Source organism: Zalophus californianus, unplaced genomic scaffold (assembly GCF_009762305.2).
Source record: "Zalophus californianus isolate mZalCal1 unplaced genomic scaffold, mZalCal1.pri.v2 scaffold_30_ctg1, whole genome shotgun sequence".
Lineage (NCBI taxonomy): Eukaryota > Metazoa > Chordata > Mammalia > Carnivora > Otariidae > Zalophus > Zalophus californianus.
The window spans coordinates 20,384-48,304 of record NW_023365535.1 but is presented as its reverse complement, the minus strand read 5'-3'; the positions used below and the strand labels follow the sequence as shown (position 1 = coordinate 48,304).

The 27,921-nt window shown below is 50.7% G+C and overlaps 1 protein-coding gene across 3 annotated transcripts in view; it reads left to right on the top strand.

Moving 5' to 3' along the window:
• LOC113933925 (tetra-peptide repeat homeobox protein 1-like) overlaps window positions 1-27,025 on the top strand; it is a 52,354-nt gene extending 25,329 nt beyond the window's left edge. The window contains exons 4-7 of one of the 3 annotated variants that reach the window (XM_035725980.1): window positions 3,722-3,834; window positions 7,001-7,247; window positions 24,002-24,107; window positions 24,538-25,137. In XM_035725980.1, coding sequence (XP_035581873.1) covers window positions 3,722-3,834; window positions 7,001-7,247; window positions 24,002-24,107; window positions 24,538-24,548 — 477 coding nt within the window. In that variant the 3' untranslated portion in view covers window positions 24,549-25,137. Of the gene's footprint in view, window positions 1-3,721; window positions 3,835-7,000; window positions 7,248-22,632; window positions 22,771-23,229; window positions 23,909-24,001; window positions 24,108-24,537 lie in introns of those variants that run through there. The other 2 variants (XM_035725978.1, XM_035725979.1) reach the window with 2 other exon arrangements.
• The last annotated feature ends 896 nt before the right edge of the window (window positions 27,026-27,921 follow it).

The window sequence follows — 27,921 nt, the reverse complement described above, 5'->3', positions numbered from 1 at the left end:
TAGAGGAAGAGTGGGTGGAGCTGGGCGCCATGAGATCTGGGAATGGTGACACCTTAGACCCTAGAATGTCTGCAAAGCCAGAGAATCCTAACAGTGTGGCCCCAGCACAACACACACACAGACCAGGGGAACAGATTCAAGAGCCCAGAAAAAACCACACCCGTAAATGGGCAACGAAGGTAGGCCGAGGAGGGCAAGAGCGGACAGTGTCCTCGCACGTGGTGCTACAAGAGCTGGACAGCAGCGTGCAGAGGAAGGAAACCGGCCCTTTGTCCCGCACCACACAAGATGAACACAGGACTGAAGACCAGAAACCATAGAGGTTCCAGAGGAGAACACAGGCAGTAATCTCTTTGACATCGGCCTTATCAACATTTATTTGGAACTGTCTCTCCAGGGAAGGGCAACAAAAGCTAAAAGAAACAGACAGGATTACATCAAATGGGATTTCATCAGACTACAAAGCCTCTTCAGAGCCAAGGAAACCCATCAACAAAATGAAAAAGGAACCTATTGAATGGGAGCAGATATTTTCAAATCATCCATCCTGTAAGGGGTTAATATCCAAAAACATATGAAGAACTTAGACAACTTAGTATCAAAAAATTAAAACGCCCCAGTTTAAAAATAGGCAGAGGATCTGAAAGGACATTTTTTCAAAGAATACCTGTAGACACATGAAAAGATGCACAACATCACTAATCATGGGAGAAATACAAATCAAAACTACGATGATACATCTCCTTCACACAGGTCACGGTGGCTAAAATCAACAGGTGTCGGCAAGGATGCAGAGAAAGGGGAACCGCCGTGCACGGCTGGTGGGAACGCAAGCGGGTGCAGCCACTCTGGAAAACGGTGTGGAGGTTCCTCAAGACATTAAAAGGAATCACCATGTGATCCAGCAATCGCACTTCTGGGTGTTCATCCAAACAAAATGAACACTAATTCACAAAGATACACACCACCCCTATGTTTGCAGCAGCATTATTTACAATATCTGAGATCTGGAAACATCCCAAGCATCCATCCGTAGATGAATGGATACGGGAGAGGTGGTAGAGACCTATGTTACTCAGCCATAAAAATGAAATCTTGCCATTTTTGACAAAAAGGATGGACCTAGAGGGTATGGTGCTCAGTGAAATGAGTCCGAGAAAGCCAAAGTTGCAGAATCTAAATAACCAAACACAAGAGAAACAGACTCAAAGACATGGAGACAAATGGGTGGTTGCCAGAGGGGAGGGGGCGGAGGAGGGGGGAGAGCCGCAAACCTCCGGTTATCAAATGAGTCCCGGGGATGTACAGTACCGCATGGGGAGTGTGGCTGGTGATACTGTACTAGGGCCGTGCGGTGACCGATGGCGACCGCACTTAGACGGGGAGCATTTTGTATAAAAATAGCGAACCGCTGCCGTGTACACCTGAAACAGATAGTGTATGTCAGCCTCCAGTTTTCACAAAAAAGAAACACGGAAGTGATCCATCCAGTTCCAGCAACAGCACTGTGAGACGGTGGGTCTTCGCACTGGGTGAACTGGGCGCATCCCCGTTCCATCCCCGCGGATCCCGCGGTGTGAGCCAGTGAGCAGGGCAGAGCACCCTTCACTTAGGGTCTTTTGCCACTTGCGTTCAGTGGTTTACAAACCTAAAGAAATAATAGTTTATTCTTGGTAGGAACTGTGCAGGTGTAGTATTCTTATTTTTGCCATACGTGTAAAATTGTTAGTAATAAAAAGGTTGAAAAGTATTATTTATTGTCATCGTATTTATAAACTGCCTCATACCACAGCCCACCATAGATTAGAAGCCTCACATTCAGTGTATGTCAGAGGAAAAAGTGTCTACAGGAAATTCTTTAATGATGTCAATCTGATAAGTAAGATATTTTTTTTTAAATAATAAATTTTCAGGGAACTGCTCATTTGGGCACACGTAACAGAGGTGAGCTTGGTGCTTATTCTAATAGGAATTAATGTACAATTTCATTAGCTTTTGATGATAGGTAACTATCGTCTTCATCTCAAATCTTTGATGTAAATAATTTCTAGAACTTCCTTATTTCATTTGGAAGCTGAATTGTTTTTAATTACATTCTTTAAACTATTTTAATTAATTCTGCTTTACTTAATGAGGATGACATAACCAGGAAACCCTTTTAAACTGTACTTCTCACATAATTTTGATTTCAGGAAACTTAGGTGCCATTTAATTGAGGTACTAAACGGGCTAAATAGAATTTTGAAAAAGCAAAATTTCTAAAACTGATCAGCATCCCTGAGAAGAGCTGCTCTTTGAAATTTATGAGACCCTAATGTATGTATTCTATCCATTCTTGTAAGAAGGTTATTCAAAACAGTCTCTGAAACAGTGTTATGAAATACGGATTTTCCTTCATGTTAACGTAGCCTTCCTGTCCTGTAGTGGGAGTTCTGAGCTATTTTGTTTTGAACACCAATGTGTATGGAGTCATGGATAGATGTGAAAACACTTTTTATTATATCTTCCACATCACATGTGCCAAAGAAAACAGAAGTTAGTTAATATTTTATGGGTGCCTTGTAACCGTGTGGAAAGCCCAGCTTCTAACTGACTGGGGATAGGATTGTTCATACCCACATTGATAATTACATCAGTCAGTGGGTGACCCTTCTGTGAGCTGTGAGGTAAGTGCAGAAAAGCCCGGGGGCCTACATGACCGCACTTTTCGTTACCGTACCTGACGCCCCTGCTCACAGGTGTTCACACTTCCCCAGGTTGCTTTACTTCTAGAAAACCCAGTAAGCAAAAAGCATATGTGCGTATTGTGTGTGCATTTTTATATTAAGTGATACACATACACAATGTTTAGGGTTTTCAGAGTCATGAAGATGTGTACCATTGTGAATTTATGTGTCACTTTTAATGAAAATTCACCGTTTTTGAAATAATGTTAACGTCTCGCTGCCTTTCATGATGTTACTTCACCGTATTTGGCAGACCCAAGACATCTCATAAAATTGACCTGTGCGTGCTCCTCTCTTAACTGACTTCCTTACACACCAGGGGTGAAGCACTTCCTCATGCTCAAGCACACGTGAGTGCCTGGCCTACATGGACTGGCTGTCCCCAGGAGTGAGCCCTGGCCATCTGGAGGGACGTGAGCACCTCCAGGCAGCTCACCGGGCAGAAGCCCTGCTAAAGGGAACATGCCTCCCTGCTCACTGACCTTTCTGTTGCTCCACACGATGCAAGTGGTGCTAAGGGTTAAATGCATCTGTTTCTGTTCAATGAAAAATACTTAATTTTTCAAAATTGGGTGTTTTTTTTTAAAAACTGGTAGGCACGCTAATTTGGGACTAGTTGATGTCTTTCTCAGGCAGTGTTCTAGAGTATAATTACAAAGGTAGTGACTCTGTTTTCCAGTTTCACGCCTGTCTCTTTCAGAACAGGCAGAAGTTATATTTGTACCAAACAATGCATCTGAACTGAAAGGCAGAGGCCACACTTTCTTCAGGTAGTTAGAGCCCTTCACGTTATCGCGCTCTTCCGGAGGGATCTGGGAGGGACACTTGTCCTCAGTGGGGAAGGACATTCCTAGCTGCTGGAATTACAGAGCAGAGCATTCTCACTGCCGATGGGCGCCCCGCTATGAGAGCTCGGCCCGTGGAGGTCCACGTACGGGATGGGGAGTCCTGGTCCTGTTGATGAGCTTTCCTCTGTGACCTGGTCTTTGTTGCAGGAACCCTCACCCAGAACGAGATGGTGTTTAAGAGGCTGCCCCTGGGGACTGTGTCTTATGGAGCAGACACGATGGACGAGATCCAGAGCCACCTCAGGAATCCATACTCACAGGTAAGCTCATTGGCATCCGCACGGGAGCTGCCTGCAAAAGTGCCTGGCTCTGTCGAACCAGCCGGAACCCACTGTATCCGCTGATCTGGAAATCGGCAAATATCTTTGAATGTCCTAAAACACTCAGTTCTAATTTATAAATCAAGAGGCAGTTTTTGAACCAATTTTATTTTATTTTTTTTATTTTTTATAAAGATTTTATTTATTTATTTATTTATTTATTTATTTATTTATTTATTTGATAGAGATAGAGGGAGAGCACAAGCAGGGGGAGGGAGAAGCAGGCTCCCCGCTGAGGAAGGAGCCCGATGTAGGGCTCGCTCCCAGGACCCTGGGATCATGACCTGAGCCGAAGGCAGCCACTTAACCGACTGAGCCACTGAACCAATTTTGAATAAGCATTTCTATATTGTAAAATAATAGAAAGGATATAATGACCTTAAACCATTTATTCATATTAAATAATTTTCTTAGTGAAATATTCCAAAAGATTACTCAGGATAGGTAGTATTTTTAAGACTATTAAGTAGAATACTGCATCACAGGTGTTTCTTACCAGTTCCTCTGGGTTTCTTCATAATTAGTAAGACTTTCTCATATTTTCTTGCCTTTTCCATAAACAGAAGTAGACACACGGGATCGTGAGCCCTATGTCCCTGTCATTCGGCCTCAGCAGCTGTCCGTGCACCGCAGACCTGGTTCCCTGCGTAGCCCTCTCCTCCTTCACCATATCACTGTGAAGTGAAACTCAAATGTCATGTTATTTCATCTGCAAATACATCGTCTGTGTCTGGATCAGATAAGGACTCCTTGGGTGGAGGCAGGGGGCGTATATCCTAAGTCTTGGCCTTTCCCTGGAGCTTCAGGAGCTCTCTGAAGTTGCAGGGACAGGAAATACACAGCCTAGTAGCCACAGTGTTTGCCAGAGACTTGGTAGGCCGTGCGCTCTGCAAGTGCGTCTGTGGCCCGGGAAGGTCCTGACACGCCAGATCCTGACATGGGGCCCACAGGGCCACGTGTTCCCACAGATGACAGGGTGTGGGGCAGGCAGACACAGGCCACTCTGCAAAGGTCAGTTTAGGCCGCAGAGGTCCCCTAGCCTGTTCTCAGGTAGCGTTCGTGTTGCACTCATTTGAATTCACTGATTCTGGGTAACCAAACCTTGCAAGCCCAGGGTGTCTAAGATGCTGCACACACAAGGCTGTGGTTTGAACCCAGTGCCAGCCATCACTTCCCTAGGCTGCTTTTCTGCCTCTCTGCTGGCCTATTGTGAGGTTCGGGCACCCCCGTTGTAACAGGCCAGCATATATCAGGTGCAAACGTGCCATCACCCGCCCCCCAGGGAAGCGGGGCCTCGCATGTACACAGACCACTGCCGCCTCGAGGCTCCCACGGGCCGTCTGGCAGCGGCGCCCCCAGAGGCTGTAGGCCCTGTGTATTGATGGTCATACTTCTGACTTGACTTCCACAGACGGGGCTGAGCCACACACGCCCTGAACAGTTTCTGCTCTGACCGAATTCAGGTGTACTGTCTGCCTTACATTCAGTTTGTGAAAACCTCTTTCTTCTGTAATGTTTACCAGAACGGCGTATACTTTACTTTTCAAGACGCTGTCAAAAGAAAAGTATCTAATGCATATGTGTTTATTGTATGTAATGATCAGTTACACAAGCACACATATACTTAAAACCAAGCCCTTTCTTCAGTTGGATGTCACTCAGTGCAATACAGAGCATTTTGTAACCTAGAACATTTATTAACAGAAGGAAAATCTAAAAAGGAGAAGGAATAGGTCTTCCCTTCTCCTGGTAATCTAGGTCTAGGTCGAAACAGTACCAGGTAAAATCTGTTTTTAAAAAATAAATTTACATTATGCATGAATATGATTTTAATAGCTCCAAATAAGCTGTTTTCTAGAAAATTTAGAAACAGAAAGGATGAGTCAGTGTATAAAAATAGCAGATATTTAATACTTATTTCCACGGAGGAGGTCTTTTAAAAATCTTTTTTCGAAGCTGTCTGTTGGTTGGCTGGTTAGATAGTACTCTTTTGTAAAATTGATTTTATTCCTGAGATTCTGTCTTTTTATTAAGATGATAATAGTCTACCAGGTCCACTGCAATGTAACATGAATCTTTCATAATCTGATTATATTTCCCCTCCGGAAGCATTTGGTGATGGAGGGCATAATCTTTAATGGCATTTGTGTGAAATGAAATTCTACAGCCATCGATAAACAGAGTCCTAAGGGGAGTCAGCCGTGTTGCGTGCCGCTCTCCCTTTGCCGTGCAAGCAGCAGGCGGGTGGGAGGCGAGCGCAGGGGAGAGGCAGTGCCAGCTGCTGAGCTGCACGAGCAAACCCTTCATTAGACAGCACTGTGACTTCACGGGCAGAGTAGTCACGGCTCGGTGGCTCTGCATGCCCCGTCCAAAAGCGAGAGCCTGGCTTTCTCAGGAGGGCCGTCACAAGTGGCCATGAAGGTAACCGAGGAGCCTCTGTGATCCTGCTCCACCTCCCCCGGGAGCGGGGGGGGAATGGCCACTCCACTGACGGAGGCGAGCGCCCTCGAATGCAGCCTGGTGCGGGGGGAGCCAAATGGAGGGAGCGGGGAGTCACGTCCGGAGCGCAAGAGTCTGAAATAGGAGGTGGGGATCAGTTTTCGTCAGATGCCGGGGTTACTGTCATGCACAAAACTAGCTCTTAATACAGAGGCTGTGACAGGCTGCATTCCTTTATTGTATTAAAGGAAGATTCGTAAGTATTTTTTCCTGCTTTTAGCTTTAGTCCACTTCAGGTACAGCACTTTTTAATGAAACATGAAAGCAGTTAGGAGTATATGGCTCTGGTTTGCTCTTTAACTCACCCCATCTTTACAAGGAGAACAAACATGACTTATTACGGACTTAGCAAGCCAATGCCATGGATCAAGTGAATGTAGAAAAGGAAAACCCTCCGACTCTAAGTACTGCAACAGTTTGGTAGCCGTGCCGACCAGGAGACGCGAGTGCTGACAGCGCTAGCACGGACACGTCACGTGAGCGAGCCCGTTCCATAAGAGCTGCTTGTCTCATCCCTCACTGATGCACTCATAAAAATCACACGTGCTGGTAACTCCAGTATCAACTACGTTGTCTCTTTAATTTTGTGACGTTCGTATTTTATCAGATGCAGTCTCAAGCTAGCGGGAATGCTACCAGTTCAACACCACCAAGAAAGGCCCAGTCCTCAGCTCCCAAAGAGAAAAAGTGTTAGCAGTCGAGTCCACGAAGCTGTGAAGGCCATTGCGCTGTGCCACAACATGACCCCCGTGTATGAGCCTCGAGCCGGCGTGATCGCAGAGGCCGAGTACGCAGAGGTGGACCAGGACTTCAGCGACGGGAACCGCACCTACCAGGCCGCCAGCCCTGACGAGGTCAGTCGGGGCCTCTTAGAGGATCTCAGATACAAATCTGCATCAGAGGCACAAGAATTCGTTCTTCCAGGGGCATGAATGCAAGGGGAGCTTTATTATCGTGTCTAATGGTGCCTTAGCTCCAGGCCTGAAGGCCACATGGCTCTCTCGGATTCGTGCATTTGGTCCTGGTGTGTCCACATACCCCAGAAAGTCTGAGTGAGTTACTGGAAAACACATGAGAAAAATCAGAGTTTTACTGATTTGGAAACTGATTTGTGACCGAGTCAGATCTTAATAAAGCTGCTGGCGCCTGGACTGTTCCTCCCTCATCATCCCATCTTCTTACTTCCACGTGAATTGTCAGGCTTACGTGTTAAATTTCCAGGTTTGTTCGTTTGTTTGGGCAGAATTTAGCTATAGCATATCTATTTCAAAAGAGAATTGGGCTATAAATCATTTCAAAAATCTACAGAAGACAGAAACAGTAAAATCTTCAATGTGGCAAATTAGTCATTTCTGACCTTACATCATTTTTTTACTTTTTTTTTTTTAAAGATTTTATTTATTTGTTTTTGTCAGAGAGAGACAGAGCACAAGCAGGGGGAGCAGCAGAGAGGAGAAGCACACTCCCTGCTGAGCAGAGAGCTCGATCCCAGGACCCGGGGATCATGACCTGAGCCAAAGTCAGACACTTAACCGACTGAGCCACCCAGGCGCCCCCATTTCTTTTATTTTTAGATTGATAAAAGTCATTGTTAAAATAATTTGCCCAATTCCTGTTCAGCCAGTAAATTTTAAATAACGTTTTCTTATGCCCTCCCTTGTAGTCAAGGTTCTTGAGATGATTCTGTAATCAAACCAACCATGGAAGCAATATAAGCAAACAACCTTCTTTTTTTTTTTAAATACTGTATGAAATTGGATCATGTAATAACTCCCAAAAAGTACCATCCATCACAGTTTAAAAAAGAAAAATCTGATCTAATGTTTTAAAGAGAGGAGCCCGGTGATTCTCGTAAACGAGTATTTCGGAAGAGCGAGGTCCTTCTGTAATGACATCACAGCAAGGAACTTGGGCGCCGCTTTCCCCTGAGATATCTGTGTCGGGGAGGCTGGAGGGCTGGGGTCTTAGGCTGCCGCTGGGAACCACAGCATGAAACCAAGAGCGCCAAGGTGCTGGGGTGTAACGTGTACTGCAGAGTCTGCAGCGCTGACAAGAGCGTCCCTGTTGTGCTGAATAAAATTAATTAAGAGGTCAGAAGATAAATCTGTGAGTTTCCCGTGTTAGGAAAGGCGTTCTGTGAGTCATAGCTAGAGCCGGCTTGGGACCTGGGCCAGAGAGGACTGTGTAGTTGTGTGTTGTGGGTGCCGGCTTGCAGGGGCTCGTGTCCTGCTTCCCTGCAGCTGGGAGCAGCCAGTCCTGCCTGTTTATTCCTCGAAAGCTGCTTGCGACCATCCTGATGGGTTTCGTTCCCAGAGGCGCCCTCAGTCCATGTCTGCCGTCTCCTGGGAGCCACAGGGGACACACCGGCACCCTTCATCCTGTCTGCGTGGCACGGGGACTGACAATTTTGTTTTCTTCAGTCTTTTTTGTGTATCTGCCTTTTTCTGTACCTGTGCTTGGTTCCAGAAGTGCTGATTGCTGGGCCTGGTGTGGAGCCAGTGCTTCTCCATTCTGGGGACGCACTAAGTGGCCCCCATAACTGAGAACCACTGAGTCTTGTGAGTCCTCCTGGGCGCTCCCTATGGTGTGCGGGAAGCACCTCGGCGGAGCAGGTGGGGAGTGCCGGTGTGCGTGGTCCCTCCACAGTGCCCCCCACAGGCCGCACGGTGGAGACAGAGACTTGGGACCCCTTTACCTTGTTCTGACTTCATCATGACGAAGAACAGTAGCAAGAAACCCGAAGTGCACCAGCAGACGCTTGGTGTTTTACTAAGCTTTATGCACCGCTGTATGATTTGAAAACCAAATTTATTTTTGAAGAGGTAGTTACATAGGCACTGCCTTATTTATTTAGTCAGGAAATTATCCCACGGTAACCAAAACAAGCTACTTTAGAAATTATGACATGTCATTACTCAGGGGAAAAACAGCCAAAAAGATGAAAGTTCAGTTTTTCTTTAAACGTGGAAAGCTGAGACCGGTTTCACTAGCTCCAGCCTCCCCTCAGTGCTCGCTCACATGGAGACACCTCCCTGTCTTCCCCCCCCCCCAGCCCCCGCAGCTGCCTGCCACACCCCTGCGGCCCTGGGCCCCCTCCACTGCGGAGGGTCAGCTCAGGGGTGATTTAGCTGGAGCAGACCTGCTGATGCACCCCCAGTGTCCCAGGCACACTGCGGGTCACACAGCTTGCGTGGGGCTCAGAGTGCCTCCCAGACATGAAGCGTTCAGGGAGCTGTGCTCAAATCATTCCCATGCACCCCAACTTCTCCCCACGCCTCTGCCTGCACCCCACCCAGGATGCTCTTGTTGGTTCACAACCAGCTGACGGTGGGCTCGTCAGGGCTGGGGTAAAGGGAACTTCCACTCTTAAACACTGTTGTATTACTATTAGACATTTTTACAGTAACTTTATTATTCCTATAATTAGTTTTTAAATTAAACTGAAAAGAATGAAAGAGGCTGAAGACAAAGAAGGATCTCAAAGCCTGTTTGATCCTGAACCATCACCTTCATAGCAGCTTGTGTGGGTCGACCTGGCACGTTTTGGGTGTGGTGTGGTGCCACAGGTGTTTGAGGGGAGGGGTAGTGCTCTTTCTCGACCTCCTCAGACTCTTGTCTTCTTTTGTGCCCTGTGAGGGTCTCACCCGGACCGCCCCCCACACGGGTGTGCAGGTCTCAGCCACCGCCCCCCCCCTCCCCGCAGGTGAGCTGGTCTCACCCGGACCACCCCCCACACGGGTGTCCGGGTCTCAGCCGCCGCCCTCCGCCACCCCCCCCCCCCCCCCCCAGCGCGTGTGTGCAGGTCTCAGCGGGACCCTTGAGGCCCAGGCTGCAGGGAGGTGCTGGGATTGCCCTGCCTAGGGTAGAAAGGAGGGAGCTGTCCGTGGTATTTATCTAGAAACCAGTTTCCTGGGAGTATCAGGCCTTGATGTTCAAGCAGGAGCCCGAGCCCTGGAGTCCATAGCCAGGCCGAGTCTCAAGTCTCGCAGTAAAAGGTCTTTCCCCGTTCTGCTGCCTGATGACCTTGTGATGGCGAACCCCCATCACTGTGGAGTCCCAGCGTCACCCAGCTCTTCTCAGGATCACCGGCACGGCCTGTGAACACGGGGACTGGCCGCGGTGTGGCAGGTGGTTGAGGAACTGCGCAGCGTAGCCGGCTCATCACGGGGAGGCGGGCTTGGGGCACGTGGGGAGGCCCAGTTCCGCCATCTCTCCCGCTCTCCTCCTCGGTGTGCTTGGTCTGGAGTCTGCTGGTCAGGGGATGGGACTTCATTAGCACCCCTGGTACACTCTGTAGATTGTGTTGACCACTAAATATGGAGACATCTGTTGTGGCCAAACTGCATGCGGCTTTGGGAATCGTGTATGTAGCACATATTTTTATTTGGTAATAGGAAATCTAGGAGAAACTGCTAAGAGGAAGAGCTAAGATTTAGATGATGTATAAATTGCCATCTTAGCATTCCATTAGATGCTTTGAAACAGATGTGGGCCCCTGGTCACGGCCCTTTAAAGGAAAGGGGCCATGTTCCTTTTCATACAAAGAAAGGATTGAACACATTTTTTTCTGTATTATATAACAGTCTAGAAATTCTCAAAAATTGCATGTGATTATATATAGAAAAAGGACTATTTCCCAGTCTTAAGCATAGGAAACTGAGACCACAGATGTTTCTCAAGAAAAATCTTATTAGAAGTTGTAAAAATACTATATTACATGTTTACCTTGTTACCTGCCAAAAGTAAATATAAATTTTATTGAAAATACATGGAATTTTTCATCTTTAGGTTTTTATATAATTCATAACACTTTTTAAATCTTAGGTATGCACAATAGAGAGGGTCTCATCAATTCCAAGATTACCGGAATCAAATAGAAACTGCCAATCTTATAATTGAGTTTTTTCCTTGTTTAAAATTTCTTTCTACTTTGGAGATTGGACAATGATTAATAGTAGCAGCCCATTTAAATAACCTTAAAAAAAATCCCTAACACATAGTCTAAATCTGAAAATGAAGAAAATAGAGTTCATCATAATTTTTAAAGAGCTCTATTGATGCAACGTTTGCAAATCCCTAAGGCCCAAGGAAAATAATGTAAATGGTTCATTATTTAGCTTATTGAACTTTGCTGCAGTTAGGTTGACGGATGATGGCAATGCTTCCCCATCACCAAAGCACCGTTTTAAAAGCATTTTTTATTGAATAAAGTGCTTAGAATATTGCACCCTGGAGCTTTATTCAGGGAAATGGCTCAGTTGATGTTTTCTGTTTGACCTCAGCTTTGACCTATCACAACATGGATGGTTAATAAGCAACATTATCATTTCAGAGATGTCACTGGTTTTGTCCATTCTGCATCAACACTCTGCTCTTACAATCCCTACGTGTTTATGGCTCTTGTGTTCTCTTCGTCTTGAGAAAGAATGTAATTTAAGTAGAATGTTCTTGTTTCTGAGTCCCTGGTATCACAGTTGCAATTCTTCACAATATAAGTGGCCTTCATTTTCATTTTCCTGAAAACAGAAAGGATCTCTTACCTTACCTACAGATGTGCACAAAGGAATGTTTTATACACATAATGAAATTCTGGGGGAGGTAATGTTAAATCCTTAAAGGCTCTGTGAGGTACAGTCATTAAATACTTGCTGGGACGTGTCATCGGGGAACATCGGTGATAATTTAAGGTGTAGCAAGCGGTGGTAATAGTCGAGTGTCAGTAACTCATCTTGTATTCACCACGTGGAGCCCACTGATGCCCTGTCCCTGTTTCTTATGATAAGTGATCAATATTTCATTTTCTCTGAGAGAGTAGAAAGTTTCACTTGCCTGTCGCTTTATCTCTACAGCCTGAGCATAGCAAACTGCAGCTTAGTAAACATTAGATGTTCCCTGGAAATTCCTAGACAGAATTAAGACCCATCCTCCTTCAGTTGTGGTGTGTCCCGTGCGAGACCCCGAATGTTGTGAGCCGTCAGAGCGGATATGCGCTCCGTGGGCAGAGCCTTGGTGCTCACAGTCCCTAGCTCCAGGGATCAGGGCACACGGTGACACAAACCCTAAAGGCCTCTGGCCTCTTTGGGCCCAAAAAGACTGATTGGCCATGATTTTTAATGACCGCTTCCTTCTGAAAACTAGCTGTTTACTGGTAATATTCTTCTCCGCACTGTGGCAAGAACGTTCTGTGTTTACATGTTATTTTCAGGTATAGATGTCAGCTCCTCACTTGGACATTTATTTGCAAGAATCAGCTAAAATTTATGCCAAACCGCAAGTGGATTATTTAAGTATGGAAGTCTATACCGTCCTTAATGGCCTTGCTTTGGGGTTTCCCAAAGCAAGCTGTCGTGCGTGGGGTGTGTCCCGTTGTATACTCGCTGTATTGTGCACACTCAGTGGCGTGGGGCTAACTGTGGTGTTGCATTAGTGCATGTGGGGGCGGGCCCCCGGCTGACGGATGCCTCCTCCCAGGAGCGGCGGACAATGTGTGCACAGCCGACCATGACTGCTGATCGGAAGGTTTTCCAGGTGATCAGACTGCATTTCATGTTCATAATCTGCCAAGATTGTGTGTTACTAAGTGGCCTGTGGATGAGATTTAGCCCAGGCTCCCTCTTAAATATATTTTTCATATTCACATTTTAACTAATTTTACCTCTGTGTTATTGTCAGTAGTTACATTATTAGAAATTTCTAAAAGCTCAGTAGTCATGGAAATAGTCATTTTGAAATGTATTAAGCCTTTAAGTTTAGAGTTACCTTTACATTTCAGAGAATGATCTCTCAGCATTACATGCTGTTAGAACGTCAGGCAGCAGCTTCCGGAGGAACATGGCAACACACAAGGAGGATTTGATAAACCACTTTCCCCACGTTTTATTCCAGTACTGACAAATCTGCCAAAACAGATCAAATCAAGCAGTAGCACTGGAAACTTCCTTACTAAAGAACCCATACCTGAGCACCAGGACAATTTTGTGTTCTGTGGGCCACGGATACAGGGCGAGGGGTGCTAGATGGCCCACCATCACAGAGAGCATCCCCCGGGAACAAGAAAAGACGTGCACCCCACCTCTGCCCTCTGCCTGAGTTAGAGGGCCTCACTGATGGAGAAGGCAGGGGGCTGTGTGTTCCCTGCTCCTGAGATAATTCTGAGCCAAAGACCTGACCGTTTCTATAGATACATACATACAGCAGCTTTGTATGTATGTCCTGTTAGTACAGAGAAGACAAAGAGAAGCCCTGGTCAGGAGAGGCCAGAGATCCAAAGCGACGTCCGTGCAAACACTGAACAAATCCCGCTCGCGCTCCAGCTCCCAGGGCACGGCCAGCAGCATGGTGGGGGGCACGGCAGACGGACCTGCGTTCCCCCTGGAGGACGTACCCGGGAGCACCTTGCAGACCAGACGAGAATGCTCCCCAATAAGAAGAACAGTAAGTGAACTCGCATCAACTAAAACATTCAGAAGGATAAAACAAAACCAGAGGAAAGTAGGAGAAAGAAAAGGTAAGGAGAACAAAAAGTCATGATTGAGAAGGCAATAAATTCAGAAATTGTTGCAAAAATCAAAACAAAACTAATACAAACCAGTGAGTGCAAACTAAGTGCAAAATTAACCCAACACAAAACTTTTCTGGAACAACGAAGGCTATTCCAAAGGTTTCTAAATCATTTCATGAAGCCAACTTAATTCTAAATTCTAAAATCTGATCAAGATAACATAAATATACACACAGTAAGAAAGAGATTTACAGATGAATCTTATGACCATAGAGACAGAAATCCTGTAGTACCCACACACCTACAGTATGTTGAAAGACCATGACCCAGGAGCATTTTTCCTAGGAATATGAGACTGATACAGGACATACATTAGCATGGCTCTGTCGGAGTCAGAAATCACTTGATAATCTCACTTCCATTAGCGAGTGCCTTAAAAAAGGCATTTAAGTTAAAATTCAGTACCCATTCCTGGATCAAAACAAACAAACTAAGCCCCTCTCCACATCTAGTAATAGTCAATGCAAAATAGAGAGGTCCTTTCCTAGCATGATTCATGATACCAGTCTTAAATCAATACTCACCATCACACCAGATAAACTCTACAACCGTCCCAAGTGAAGAATAAAACAAGGATGTCTGCTAACTGCAGTACCATTTCATACTGTCCCGGATGTTCTATCCAGACAGTGTGTCAGAAAAAAATCATTATCGTTATTACAAGGAAATAAAATTACCGCTTAGACATGACGTGACTGTATATCTAGGCAACCGAAGAATCATCATTCAGGAGACCCCAATAAAAATACACAAACTCATACTTTCTTATATATCAACAACCACCTGCTGCATTGAAGATGATGGCCCATTCACAAAGCTACAACAATAAAAATATTTATTCATGAACTTAAGTAGAAATACGTCCTATGGGAAAAAAAAACAGCTAATTTTAAAGCTGTGCTTCAAAGCACTGTTATTAATGCTTTACCTACATCAGTCTTCTAACAGATTCTGAAAGAGGTGTCCTCATTGATTGTTCAGGTAATTGTCAGCCCTGGCTCCCGTTCAGAAACACCTGAGGAGTTTTAAACCCTCCAATGTCTAGATTTCTTCCAAACCTACTGAAACTAAATCAGCAGAATGAAACATTCTTCACCAATTCCTTATATTATTCCTGATGGATCTGTTTTAAAAACAGTTAATTTCAGTAAATGTGAGGGTTGCGGTGTACGTTGCTTAATTAGTTAAGTAGGTACACATGTTCATATTAGACTGTTCTGCAAATCTACGTTTTACCAGCATGGAAGAACCTCCTGTGAAAAGCACTGTGCCGGGAGTCTGTAGTCTTGAGTCCTAGAAACCCCTCACCCCTGTTAGGCCTGCATTACCCATCAAAGGAGAGCAGGGCTGTCTATTTATGCCTGTACCGGTGATACCCCACCTCTCCCTCCCCCCAGCTCCCTCACAGTTACTGGAATACCCAAAGCAGTCTCGGGCCTTATATCTAATTGAATGTGATTGCAATTGCATACCTTCCCACATCCAGGCCCAAGTGGCTTCAGGTGAATTCAACCAAACATTTAAGGGGAAATAATACCAATTCTATAGAAACTCTTCCCAAATACAGTAGGGAAGAAACACCTGTCTGTGCTAAACTGACACCAGTATCAGACAAAGGCATCATGAGAGAGCTACAAACCAAATCACTATGAGCATAGGTGCAGAAATCCCACAGAGTGGGGGCAGGTAAAGCCCAACAGGAGGTGAAAAAGATAACACATCCTGATTAAGTGACACTTACCCCAGGAATGGAAGGTTGGTTTGACAGTTGTAAATCGATCGATGTAATTTCCTGCAGACTATAGGGGGAAATCCATATGATCATTGCAGGAGCTTCATGGGGAAAAACACTTGGCAAAAATCCAGCGTCTGTTTCTGATAAAATCTCTCAGTAAACTAGGAGTAAAAGAGTTTGTGCAGCCTAGTAAGGACATCTTTGAAAAATCCTGCTGTTAACATGATACTTCATAGGAAACAATGAGTAAGTTCCTTGTAATGTTTGGAGCAGGGAGAGGAGGTGTCCTGTCTTTCCACGCAGAACTAGCCAGGGCACTAACACAAGAAAAGAGAAATAAAAGGCATACAAGCTGGAGAAGAAGAAATAAAACTGTCTTTTTGGTGGAGGATATGATTATCTTCATAGAAAATCCCAAAGGCTCTACTAAAAAAAAAAAATAGTAATGTTTAAGAAGTGAATTTACCAAGATAGCACATCATAACGCCCATATACAAAAATTACTTGTATTTTTATATACTAGCAGTGAGCAATTACAAATTGAGATTTTTTAATGTACCATTTAAAATGCACCAAAAGCACATGAAATACTTAAGGATGGATCTAACCAAACATGCATAGATCTGTGTACTGTCAGCACCGAGACAGTGGAGAGTTGAAGAGGGCCTGTGTGTGAGGGTGCATCGTGCTCACGGACCGGAAGACCTTCTGTTGCCGAGGTGCCGACTGATTTCCTGCCAAGGAGGTGCAGTGCAGAGGGGGTGATGCTTGAAGAAGTGGTGCCCAGAATAACGGGACTGTCATACACAAAGCCTCAACTAGTATCTCTCCCCATGTACAAAAATTAAGTCAAGGGGCACCTGGGTGGCGCAGTCAGTTGAGCGTCTGCCTTCGGCTCAGGTCATCATTCTGGGGTCCTGGGATCGAGCCCCGAGTCAGGCTCCCTGCTCAGAGGGGAGCCTGCTTCTCCCTCTCCTCCCGCTCGTGCTCACTCTCTCTGTCACTCTCTGTCAAATAAAATCTTTAAAAGAATTAACTCAAATTGGTCACAGACATATGAAAAACCTAAAAGTATAAAATTTCTAGAAAAGTCTATAGGCTTGAGTCAGACAGTGATTTCACGGGACACAAACAGCACAGTTTGTAAAAGAAGTTGATGAATTGGACTTGATGGTAAACATCACATTGTTCAGAGACACCATTAAGACAAGGACAAGCCACAGATCTGTAGAATATGTTTGTGAAATACATACCTGATCAATGAGTGGAAACCAAAATACGTGAAGACTTCTCAGAACCCGCTAATGAGAGAACTCCCCCCACACAATTCAAGCGTTGGCAAGAGATCGAACGGCACCGCCAAAAGGAGATATTGACCATATAAAAGCATAGGAATAGTGAGGCTTCGTGCGTCTGTCAAGTGACTGGCGTTTTGTGGGCAAGAATTGGCTGAAAGGTAGACTGGCAACTTGAGGGGAAGAGAGACATTGCTTAGACCCCAGGCCAGTGACACTGGGCACCCGGGGGCATGCCGCTCACGAGCAGGTGCTCAGGACTGTCCCGTTTACGCTTAGGCGTGTGTCATAGGCGCCCGTCAGCCCTCCATTGCAGATAAGAGGTTGTTAGTTCTCTCTTATTGAAGGAATGTTTGTGCTGGCCCCGACCAGTGAGCTGGGGGAGGGTGAGCCCGGTAAAGCTCGGGGGCCTCAGGCATGGAGGTCCTCAAACCACTGCGGGTTTGGGTGTGGAAGGTGACACGCAAGCAGACCCGTCGACGTGTGTGTGTTGTAGTGAGTGCCACAGCGGAGGGAACAGGCGGATGAAGGGGAGAGTGGGAGGGGGCCAGGACAGGGGCCCCCCAGGCCATCCGCGGAGCCTTCCGTAGGGGCAGGAGCGGGAGACATAGCCTGCGGAAGTGGATGGAGAGAGGGTGGCAGGCGGGCTCACCAACACAGCCCTGAACGCACACCTGGGACGGGCAGCGGCTCGAGGGGGCCAGCAGGTTCGCTCGCAGTCTGGCATCCAGCGCCGTGAGCCTGCCTCCTGTAGGCAGGAGCTACCCGGCGGCCTTCCGGCACGGCGGGGTTCCACCGTCTGAGCCCACGCTGTCGTCACTCGGACCGCTTCACGCTTCGGAGCCATGCCGTTCCTTATACATGAGCGCGGCTTTCGTGCTTTCACCAAGTATGTGATTTTAATTGCTTAAATGTCTTGAGGAGGTAAAAAGAGTCAAACTGTCAGTGCTCTTGACATTTTCTTTCCTTTAATTTCTACATTTAATATCACTAGATAGAAGTTACTTTAGGAGGCTTTCTGAACAAACACTACTGCTCTGTGTCAAATGGAGTTTGTATGGATTCTGGCCTGGCTCCCTTCACGCCCAGCGTGCTCTGAGTCGAGGTGGTAAAGCTCAGAACCAGAACGGGACACTGTTCGCCCTTCACCGCAAGCTCGTAGCCGCGTGTCTGACTCCGGGGGCAGGTACTGAGCACGTCGGTGGGAAGCCCACCACAAGTACTGCATGTCCGCGTCCATCCCGTGGGGTTGTTTGTTTACAGGCCCGTCCAGAAATGTTTGATTTTGTGGCACCCAAAAGAAGCCTCCCACCACTAAGCACCTTGCATCAGAACAGCAGTTGAAGCATCTATCTTGTGAAAAAGTTTATACTTCTCTTCTGGTTGGCGTTATGTAGAGAGTTAGTCCTCAGAATGATGATGATGAACAGTTGGCGTGGCCAGGTATAAGCCACTAGCCGGGTTCTGTTAGGAGCTGCTGCCTGGAACGGGTCGCAAAGTACGTAGTAAACAGATGTGAGTCCACGAGTGTAGACTGCTGAACCCGCCTGGAGGGGCACGGAGGAGGTGATGGGGCGTCCACAGAAGCATGCGGTTGACCGTCAGAATGTAATAGTCCCCCGTTCCCAGTGGACGTTCAACATCTCACCTGGGGAGTCCTGGGTCATTGGCACTGTATGTCGAGGTTTTATAGGAAACGTGTCCAGTGTGCATTTCCTTTTCCACCTGAACTGAGTTGCAGAATTGTTCGCTTGCCCCTTCTGGATGTGCTCTTTCTGTTGACGACCACGTGTCTTTTTGTAGTAGTGTAATTTAGAGCATATCGCTGGTGCTCTAGATTATAACGCTGTATTAGCCATACGTGGTTTTAGGGTCTTGGCAAACTTGAGGAGCTTGGGTAACACACTGGAAAGCCAGAGATGATGAGCTGCGCGGTGACTCACTGCTCAACAGTCTGCACGCTTCTGGGATGCTGGACTCATATCTGACCCAGCCGCTCAGCTCAGGAGCAAGACAGCCCCCACGTGTTACTGTTCCTGCAAACAAACCACCCAGCGTGGAGCCTGGGGGGTGGCCGGTGGGGAGGAGTAGAAAAGAGCCACTTGAGAGCACTCCTGGTGCGTGGGTCCGGAGTGGGGGGCTCACCCAGCCTGCGGAGCGTGTGCACCCTGGGAGGCCGCCACGGATGCCCCACCCCAGGCAGTACAGTCAGCCACGGAGACCACCCTTCGCTCAGCAGCCTGCGGGGGGCGTGTCCACCCCTGCGGGGCTGTCCCAACGTCTGGTGCTGAGTGGGGACCTGAGAACATGTGAACACTCAGGCCCCTGCGTCCTCACTGCCGTGGGAAGACCTGCCTGCCTTCACTTCTGCCACATCTAACGCACAGTCTCCACTTGTGGCCCTGGTCACCCCGATTCAGACACGCAGATCCTTTCTAGGACCAGAGATGTTGCCTTTCTAGATGGCTTTCCTTAATTTTAAAAAGCAGTGAAAAATCCTGGCATCTCCACGCGGCTTTTCCGTTCTCTGCCCAACCTGGGAGTTCCCTCTCCTGACCCAGTCGGGTGGTCCTGGGGAGGCTCAGCTGGCGGGGGGGTGGGGGGGGCGCGTCGCTGGTGCTCGGTACACACGTATTCTGCATGTGGTCAGACACGCGCTGCAGTTTGGGGTCCGCAAGACCTTCCGCCGGCCTGGGTTCCCCAGCAGGACTGCGCAGCCGTCAGACTCACTTCACGGCGATGACCACAAGAGGACGAGTGGGAGCAGTGTAAGGGGTGCCCAGGCCGGGGTCCCTCCCCGGGGGTCCTGTGGACAGCGCTCACTCATCAAAGCGATGATGCGTGACACCATGCACGGAGCGCTGCCCACCCAGGAAGCCCACCTGAGCCTTGGCGTCCAGGGTTTTCACTGGGGGTCATTCGTGTAGACGCGGGTGACCCCCACATGGCTGACCTTCGTTTCCAGCCTCTGCAGGTCAAGGGGACACCACGAGACTGGCGCCCCTCCATAAAGCACAAGGATGGTGCCGACCACGTGTAGCTGGCCCCCCGTTCCCAGGGCTCGTTCCCTTGGCGTGGAGGTCACCCCCAGAAGCACAGGCCCAGCAGGCCATAGAGTCAGGCAGTCACCCCTACGCAGGGGAGCGTTCTGACCTTGCATTCGCTCCCCAGCAGAGGTCAGGGGTCACAGCGTGCTCTCCTGACTCTGTGACCCCATCTGAGGCAGCTTTGGGCCTTCACTGTTTTCCGGCAAAACATTTCTAGACAGCAGTTTCTCACAGTATTTGACAAACATAAACATTCAAGTTGTTACTAGTTGTCTAATTTATCTAATGGAAAAAGGAGAACAGAGATCTTACTGAAACAGTTAATTAAAATAGATAAAAGTAAAAGTTTGCTCATTTCCTTTATTTCCCAGAAAAAGGGGAGAGGCATCAATTACACATTGAGAGTGGGGCTTCACATTTATAAAGGTAAGGTGCTGGGTGTTCCTAGAACAGCGGGCTCCCGAAATGCAGCAGAGGAAATCCAGCATGTCAGACATGGTCTGACCATCCCGAATATTGTACAGATTCAGGGCCTTGGGCTTATTCTTGTTTCGAGTTTTGCCTTAGCTCTTTAAACTCAGTCTTCCAGCCTTTTGAGCACATTGTCTCTGGTCAGTGGTTTTGGGTACTAGGCAGGTACCTCCTATCTAAGGACACCTGGTAGTGTCCAGGCTGCTCCAGGCACACAGAAGGTCAAGGTGGACACAGCAGAAAAGGCCCAATGTCAGAATTTTCCCTTCAGTGAGACCGTGGGAACACCCCCTCACTGGGGGTGTCTGTGCAGATGCCCTCGTGGGCGGGCCTGGCCCAGCGCGTGTGGACGGCACTCTCCTAGATGCCAGAGCTGATTGCATGGCGTTGCTCACAGCAAAATGAGAATTCTACACCATTAGATCTTACTGGTTGGCAATCTAATATGTAACATTTTGCTGTCTTGAATTTATAGTTCAGCTAATAGTATGATTTTATTAACTTAAATGAAACTTGTATCTTTAAAGGGAAAATTGGGGAGCAGAAATTGGCACACTGCACATAGCTGTTCCTACCTCACCAAGCAGACTTGTGCCCAGCAACAGGCGGGGGGCCAGGCGTGGGCAGTCGGGCCAGACACCGTTTCCGGTGTCCCGTGATAGTATTTGCCAGCAGGGCCCAGAATGATGTAGGGTCCGGAGAGGAAATCTCTGGGTGCCTGAGGACCCCGCCAGGTGGAGAGACGGGGTTTCCGGGACCTGCCTGTGAGCACCAGCCTGGGTCCCCAGTCCTGCGCCCCAAGCCGGGTCCCCTGCTCGGCCAGCCCAACGTCCGGACGGAACCCGGGCCCGGACAGATCCGCGCGCCCCGCCCGGAGCAGCAGGAGGCCCTGGCAGCCTGGCCATCCCGCCCAAGGTGGAGCACCTCATTCACCGCCTTGGCCCCGGGGTCCCTTCGCCCCCTGCTGGAAGCTGGCTGAGCGCTCCTTGGTGCCACCAGGGCTGTGCCCTAGGATGGCTGGGCCGCCACACTGCGTCCCCGCCAGGGGGGCTGGAAGGGACATTCTGAGGGCCGGCGGGATGCCCGCGATCGCCCCCTCCTCTCCAGCTAGTACATGGCCGGCCACGTGGCAGAGGTTTCTTTCTAGTCAGCAGGGCACCTGCGGTAGGTGCTAGGGTGCTCCTCCTTCCACGGGTGAGGAAGCTGAGACTCAGGGAGGGAAGCACCCCTGAGGGTGGACTCACCTGCCCTCCTGCCTCGCTCACTCCTGGAATTCCTATTCCTTACTCCCCCCCCCCCCCACTCAGTTCACCCAGGTTCTTTCCGCTCAGAATGTCACCTCCCCTCCGCTCCATCAGGGAGCAGTGTCCCCCAGAAGCCCAGTATCCTCGGCTCGATGCTCCTCTTGCTCACTCTTAGGGTCCTCCATCAGCCCCTCACCCCTTCCCGTCTCCAGGCAGATGATGACATTTCCCCTGGCTTTGGCCCCGCTGACCTCAGGGTGGCACATCTCTAAAGCGCTCAGATTCTGTAGAGACACCTGCACACAGCCTCAGCTGATCTGCGCTGTGTCCTCAGCCCCACCCCACCTTCCCAGGCTCCGAGGTTAGAAGGGGAAATACAAATGCAGCCCTCCAGCGGGGGCTCACGAGGGAAGCTGGGACACCAACATGACTCAGACGCAGTGGGACAGGCTCGCTGGTCATCTGGAGGGTGTGGTGGCAAGCAGAAGCTGAGGACACTGTGCTCCAAGACGGATGGCCGCCTTGCACACACCAGCCCAGGCTCGAGAAGACTGCTGAAGAGCTCGCTCAGCGTGGACACCTCAGAGGGAATTAAAGGGCATTCCGCACCCGTGTCTCAGACGAGGATTTAAGAAGAGTCCACTACAATGAGGGCTCCTAGACGAGACGCTAAAATATCTGGACGACACCCAAGAGTGATCCCAGACTTGGAAACAAAGACCCCAAAGTCTCATTGCACGAGGAATAAACAAAGGAGTTTTCATCAGAATTGTGCTGAGCTGAACAGCGGTGCCCAGTGGCTGCCGGAGGCGGCCACAGGAGTGCCGCTCCCGTCCATCCGAAGGCTCACGAGCCAGGGCTGGTTCTTCTGAGGCTGGGATGGAGACTGCCGCTTCCTCTGCCCCAGCACCTGGAGGTTTGCTGGTGGCCATGGATGCTCCTCGAGGGCTGGTGCGTCCCCCAAAACTGCCCCCATCTCTGCAGGCCATCCTCCCTGTGTGCCCGTCTGGCCCTTCCTGAGCAGGTGAGAGATCCCAGAACACAACACACAAGATCGTGGAAGAGTGTCTGCAGAGAGTGCAAAACAACGGCAGGTCTGACTCACGCGGGGTGGAGCAGAAGGGGTCAGGGAGGGCTTCTCGGAGGAAGGGACATTCGGAAGAGAGCTGAAGCACAGAGGTACTTAGGGAAGTTGCGTGGGCTTCCGCGGAAGAGGAGACCACTTGTGAAAAACCCCAGAGTGGTGGAAGCGGAGGGAAGGGTGAGGGGGCAAGAGCACAGGCCGTGGAGGGAGGTTCAGTCCGAGGACAGGGAGCCCCGGGCAGGCTCGGGGGCTGAGCTTGGAGTCCAGGACCCCCAAACGGAGATGCCACGTGAGGGGCTGGAGTTCAGAGGACAGAGAGATGTGGGAGCCGGACACGTGGAGTCACCAGTATGTAGTTGGCGATGCAATTCGCTGGTGCGGTTAGGGCCACCCGAGGAGAACACAGTAGAATGGCATCAGTCAGCTACTGCCACGTAAGGACCACCCACAGGATCTCTGTGCTATGAACCGACACGAATGTACTTAGCTTTCCCGTCTGGGCAGCATGGGGTCAGGTGGCGCAGGCCGGCCCTGCTGGGCGGCGGGGGTCTCCGCAGCTTGCGCCCGCCTTGGGGGGTGGCTGTCCGTGACTGGTTCGCGCCGGCTCTGCTGCCATTGTCCCCCTCCCACCGAGGGCGGCCACGTCCCGCTCGTCTCACGGCCACGCCGAGGCCACAGCAGGCGAGGCCACAGCAGGCTGGGAGGAAGGGCTCAGCACAGGACTGCATTTCTGCCTCAGCGGCTAAGTGAAGCATGTCGAGGGGCCAAACCCCAAGTGCAGAAGGGCCTGCACAGGGTCTGTCGAGGGTCACAGCCCTGGGCACGCGCAGGAGCCCAGGCTGAACCCAGCTCTGTGTCCTCACACAAGGGCTGCACCCAGGCCTTGCGTGGGCTGTGGGTGGGGTGGGGTGGGAGGGTGTCACTGTATAGATGGGGCATGGGGGGGTCAGCATTGAACAGCTGGGGGAGGGGCCCTCGCGGGTGGGGCTCTTGTCTGAGGAGGAAGTTGGGTGAGGGGACCCCGGCCATGGTGACCTCACTTCCCTGACAACAGAGCCCATCAGAATTTGGAACCCAGGTAACCAGGAACCCACATTCCAGAGACAGCCCCCGGCCCAGCTCATTACATTGCAGATAGTGAAACTAAGATGTTCACGTGCTGTGTTCCCAGATCCGGAGGTTGCCGACGGAAGAAAGCGCGCCCAGCAAATGCTGTCTCAAGATGTCCTTTCAGGGCTCCCCACCGCCTCTGGCCGTTTGGTCGGAAAGACCACAAGGTGACACCAGGAGTCCCAGAGCCGGCCACCCAGCCCCACAGGGTCTAATCCACCTGTGCAGCCCCAGGTCCCCACCCGTGTGTGTGTGTGTGTGGGTGTGTGTGTATGTGTGTGTGAAGAGGGGTCACGTAGGGTGGGCGAACCCCATTCAAGAGCAGGCTGATGAGGGGTCAGATACCCAGTGGGCAGGTCTTGTTCAAGGTCAAGGGTGGCTGGGTGGGACGGGGTGTGTGCGGATGCGAGCTTCTGCCCTGGGTTTATCCCAATTGCCCTGGAGCGGGGGTCACTGTACCGCGTGCAGGGCTGGGCACGCACAGGTGTGTCTGATCTGGGATCTGGGAGCAGGAGGGGGACAGGGCAGGGGGACAGGGAGGCTGGCTGGGCAGGGCTGTGATGCCTCTGGGCCGGCTACCCGTCCCTGTCTTTGCAGACCACGGATGAAATCGGGAGGAGGCTGGCGGAGAGCCGTGACGTTTCCGCGACCTGGGGCGTGACCCCACAGGGGTCCCCAGGAGCAGGTGCTGGGGATTGCGGGGGAAGGCCTCCGACACCACCCAGACCACTGTCCCTGGTGGTCATTGACTGGATTGTGCTCCAGGAATGGAGCCCACGGAGACCGAGCTCGAGGCTGAGAAGCCTGGGGCGGGGTGCCTGTGGGTGTGTGGGGACGGGTCGGGGCCGGCCCCACAGGGAGGAGCCCCGAGAGGCTGGTGTGGGGCCAGGAGCAAAGACTGTGTGCAGAGCACCCAGCGGGTGGACTGCAGTCGGGGAGACGTCCCGGGGAGGGCTCCTTCCTGGCTGCGGCTTCTCTGGGAGGCTCTGGGCTGGGCTCTGTCTTGCAAATACCCACGGAGAGCAGGCACGGGGGTGAGCTTTCCTCCTCTCACAGATGTTCCACGACCTAAGGAGCTAGAGCCGGCTCCAACTCCCTCAGCAGCTCTCCAGGGAGGGGTGGTGCCTGCAGAGACTTCAGCAGGAGCCCAGGAGCCGGCAGTTGACCCGGCACCTGCCCACGGAGAGCCTGACGCCGACCCGGAAGGGCCTGCTCGAGAACCTGTGCCCGGAGAGCCTGCCCCTGTTCCTGCCACTGTTCCTGCCGGAGCCAGGGCCCCTGTGCCTGCCCCGAACTGTGGCCCTGCTCCTTCCCCAGACCCCGCTCCTGCCCTGGATCCTGACCCATCCCTACCCCTGCCAGTGCCCCTGTCCCTGCCCCTGACCCAGATACTGCCTTGGTTCCTCTATGTGCCATTGCTGGAGACCCTGTCCCTCCCCTTGCACCTGCCCCTTCCCCTTCCCCTGCTTGTGCTCCTGTTCTGGCCCCTGACCCAAGTCCTGCCCCTTCCCCTGCCCATGCCTGTGTCCCTGTTTTCGCCTCTGACCCAAATCTTGCTCCCACTCATGTCCCTGCCCCTGCCCGTGCCCCTGCAGCTGCCACTTCCCCAGCACCTGCCTGTGCACCTGTTCTTGCCCCTGCTCCGGATCCTGACCCAGCCCCTGGCCTGGATCCTGCCCCTTCCCCTGCCCCTGGCTCTATTCCTGTTCTTGCCCCTGTCCCGGCTTCTGCCCCTGCACCTGCCCCTTCCCCGACGTGTGCAACTGTTCTTGCCCCTGACCCAGCTCCTGCCCTGGATCCTGCCCCTTCCCCTGCCCCTGCCTGTATTCCTGTTCTTGCCCCTGTCCCGGCTTCTGCCCCTGCAACTGTCCATTGCCCTGCCCCTCCCTGTGCTCCGGTGCTTGCCTCTGACCCAGCTCCTTCCCCTTTCCCTACCCGTTTCCCTGCCCCTGCATGTGCACCCATTCCTGCCCATGACCCACCTCCTGCCCCTGCACCTGTCCGTTCCTCTACCTGTGTCCCTGTACGTGCCCCTGCCCCTGCCAGAGCCGATGCCCCTTCCCCTGCTTTCCAGGGCCGCGGGCCCTTCCCTTGGCCCTGCCTGTGCTCCTGTACTTGCCCATGACCCAGCTCCTACTGTGCATCCGGCCCCTGTCCCTGCTCTTGCATCTGGCCCTGCCCATCCTCCTGTTCCTGCAGGGCTCCCAGAACCACAGCCAGAGCCCACATCCTCGTGGGGAAAGCCGCTTGTACAATTACCCTTATTTCCATCACCCGACCCTGATGCCCCGCCAGATTGTTTCATCCCCTCCCCCTGTGTTCTTTCTCTCTGGTACATATTAACTGTTATATTATCTTTCCTTATCCTCTACGCTGTTTATTATTTATTTTAAATAAAATTAATTGTTTTCTGTTGGACAAGTCTGGAGCATTAATTATATTCCCAATGCTGTGCCACCACACCCCAGAACATTGCTGCACAATATCTGCTTCCGCAAAGGACACCCTGAACCAGAAGGCCTCCCTGCCCATTTCTCCCCGAGCCCAGGCCCTGGCGACCCCTAAGCTGCTTTCTCTCTCTGTTCCTTTCCTGGGTGTTTCCTGTACGTGGAATCACGCAATAGGGGCTTTTGCGTCTGCCCCCCTATTTTCAAAGGGAACTCGTTTCCTTCTGTATTTATTGGACACAGAATTTCCCTTATTCGATATTGAAATGCCTGGGGCTTACAGATCAGACGTAATCAGAGAGGCCACTTTAGGAATTCTGGGCACAATCTTGGGGCCGAGACCCCTGTTCCTGCTGGGACACCTCAGCCTGACCCCAGACAGGACAGGGCTGGTTCCTCCTGTGGCCCACACAGAAACCAGGGAAATGCAGAAAGCTGGAAGACACACCCCAAAGGGCAATGCATTGCTCACAACCCCAGGCCAGAGAAAGGTTTCAGCGGACTCTGGTCCAAACCACGCTCCAAGTCACTGGGTTCCACAGGGAGAGACCACACGCATGCAAGTCCAAGTGGGGACAGGCACGGGGGGAGTCAGAGAAGCGGAGCTACCAGGGAAGGACTCTGGCAAAAACAAAAAACCCTATGGAGGCAGCGCTGGTCACCCTCAGACCGGCAGGTGTCTGGTCTGGGGACCAGCAGCCCTGGGGAGAACGTGAGGAAGCGGAGGTCCCCTGGAGGAAAGGGTGACGCCACCCCTGTCTGGGAGGACAGTGCGCAGCACCCATCCCAGCCTGCAGGTGCACCCATCACCTACTGTGGGCAGCTCAATCCCAGCTTGTGGAGGGAAGACCCGTGTCCATAATCCCCTATTTGCAACAGAATCCATAAAGGGGAGTTTGTGGGTCAACACGTATACAGTGTTTAAGGTACAAGTCTCGAATTCCAACATCCATGGTCTGCTTGTCCACCTTGAGCCTTGTTTGGGAAGCAGGGGTGGGGACGCCCGGGGCTGTGACCTGTGGGAGGGGTGGGGAGGGGGAGCTCTGAATGGAGTGACCAAAGCACACGGGGTGACCTGCCCAGGAGGGACCCTCTCGGGCCCCAGCCCCTCTCCTGACCTCGCGCACGATGGCGAGGGTGTGATGATGAAGGTGCTGGCCCTTGGCTGGCCAGTTCCGTAGCTGGTGTCGGAGCTGCTCAGGCTCCACACCGGGCTCTGATCCCAGAGCTGGCGCGAGAGCTGAAGCTGCAGCTGCCCCAGTCTCGGGAGCTGCGGCTCGCATCGCTGTTGGACCTGGCTCGAGCTCTGGGGCAGGTGCTAGAGCTGAATCCCCCTCCAGAGATGATCTAGATCCGGTTCCGCACTCAGATAAGGCTCTTGAACCCACGAACGGCTTTCCTCCCCTGCCCATTTCATGGATGACAAAACTCGGGGCGGTGACGGGACCGGCTACCTGGGGGTAATGGCTACGGGGGGATTCAGCCCAAGGATCCTGCATGACCTTCACCTCGTGCCTCATACAGGTCGGTCCTG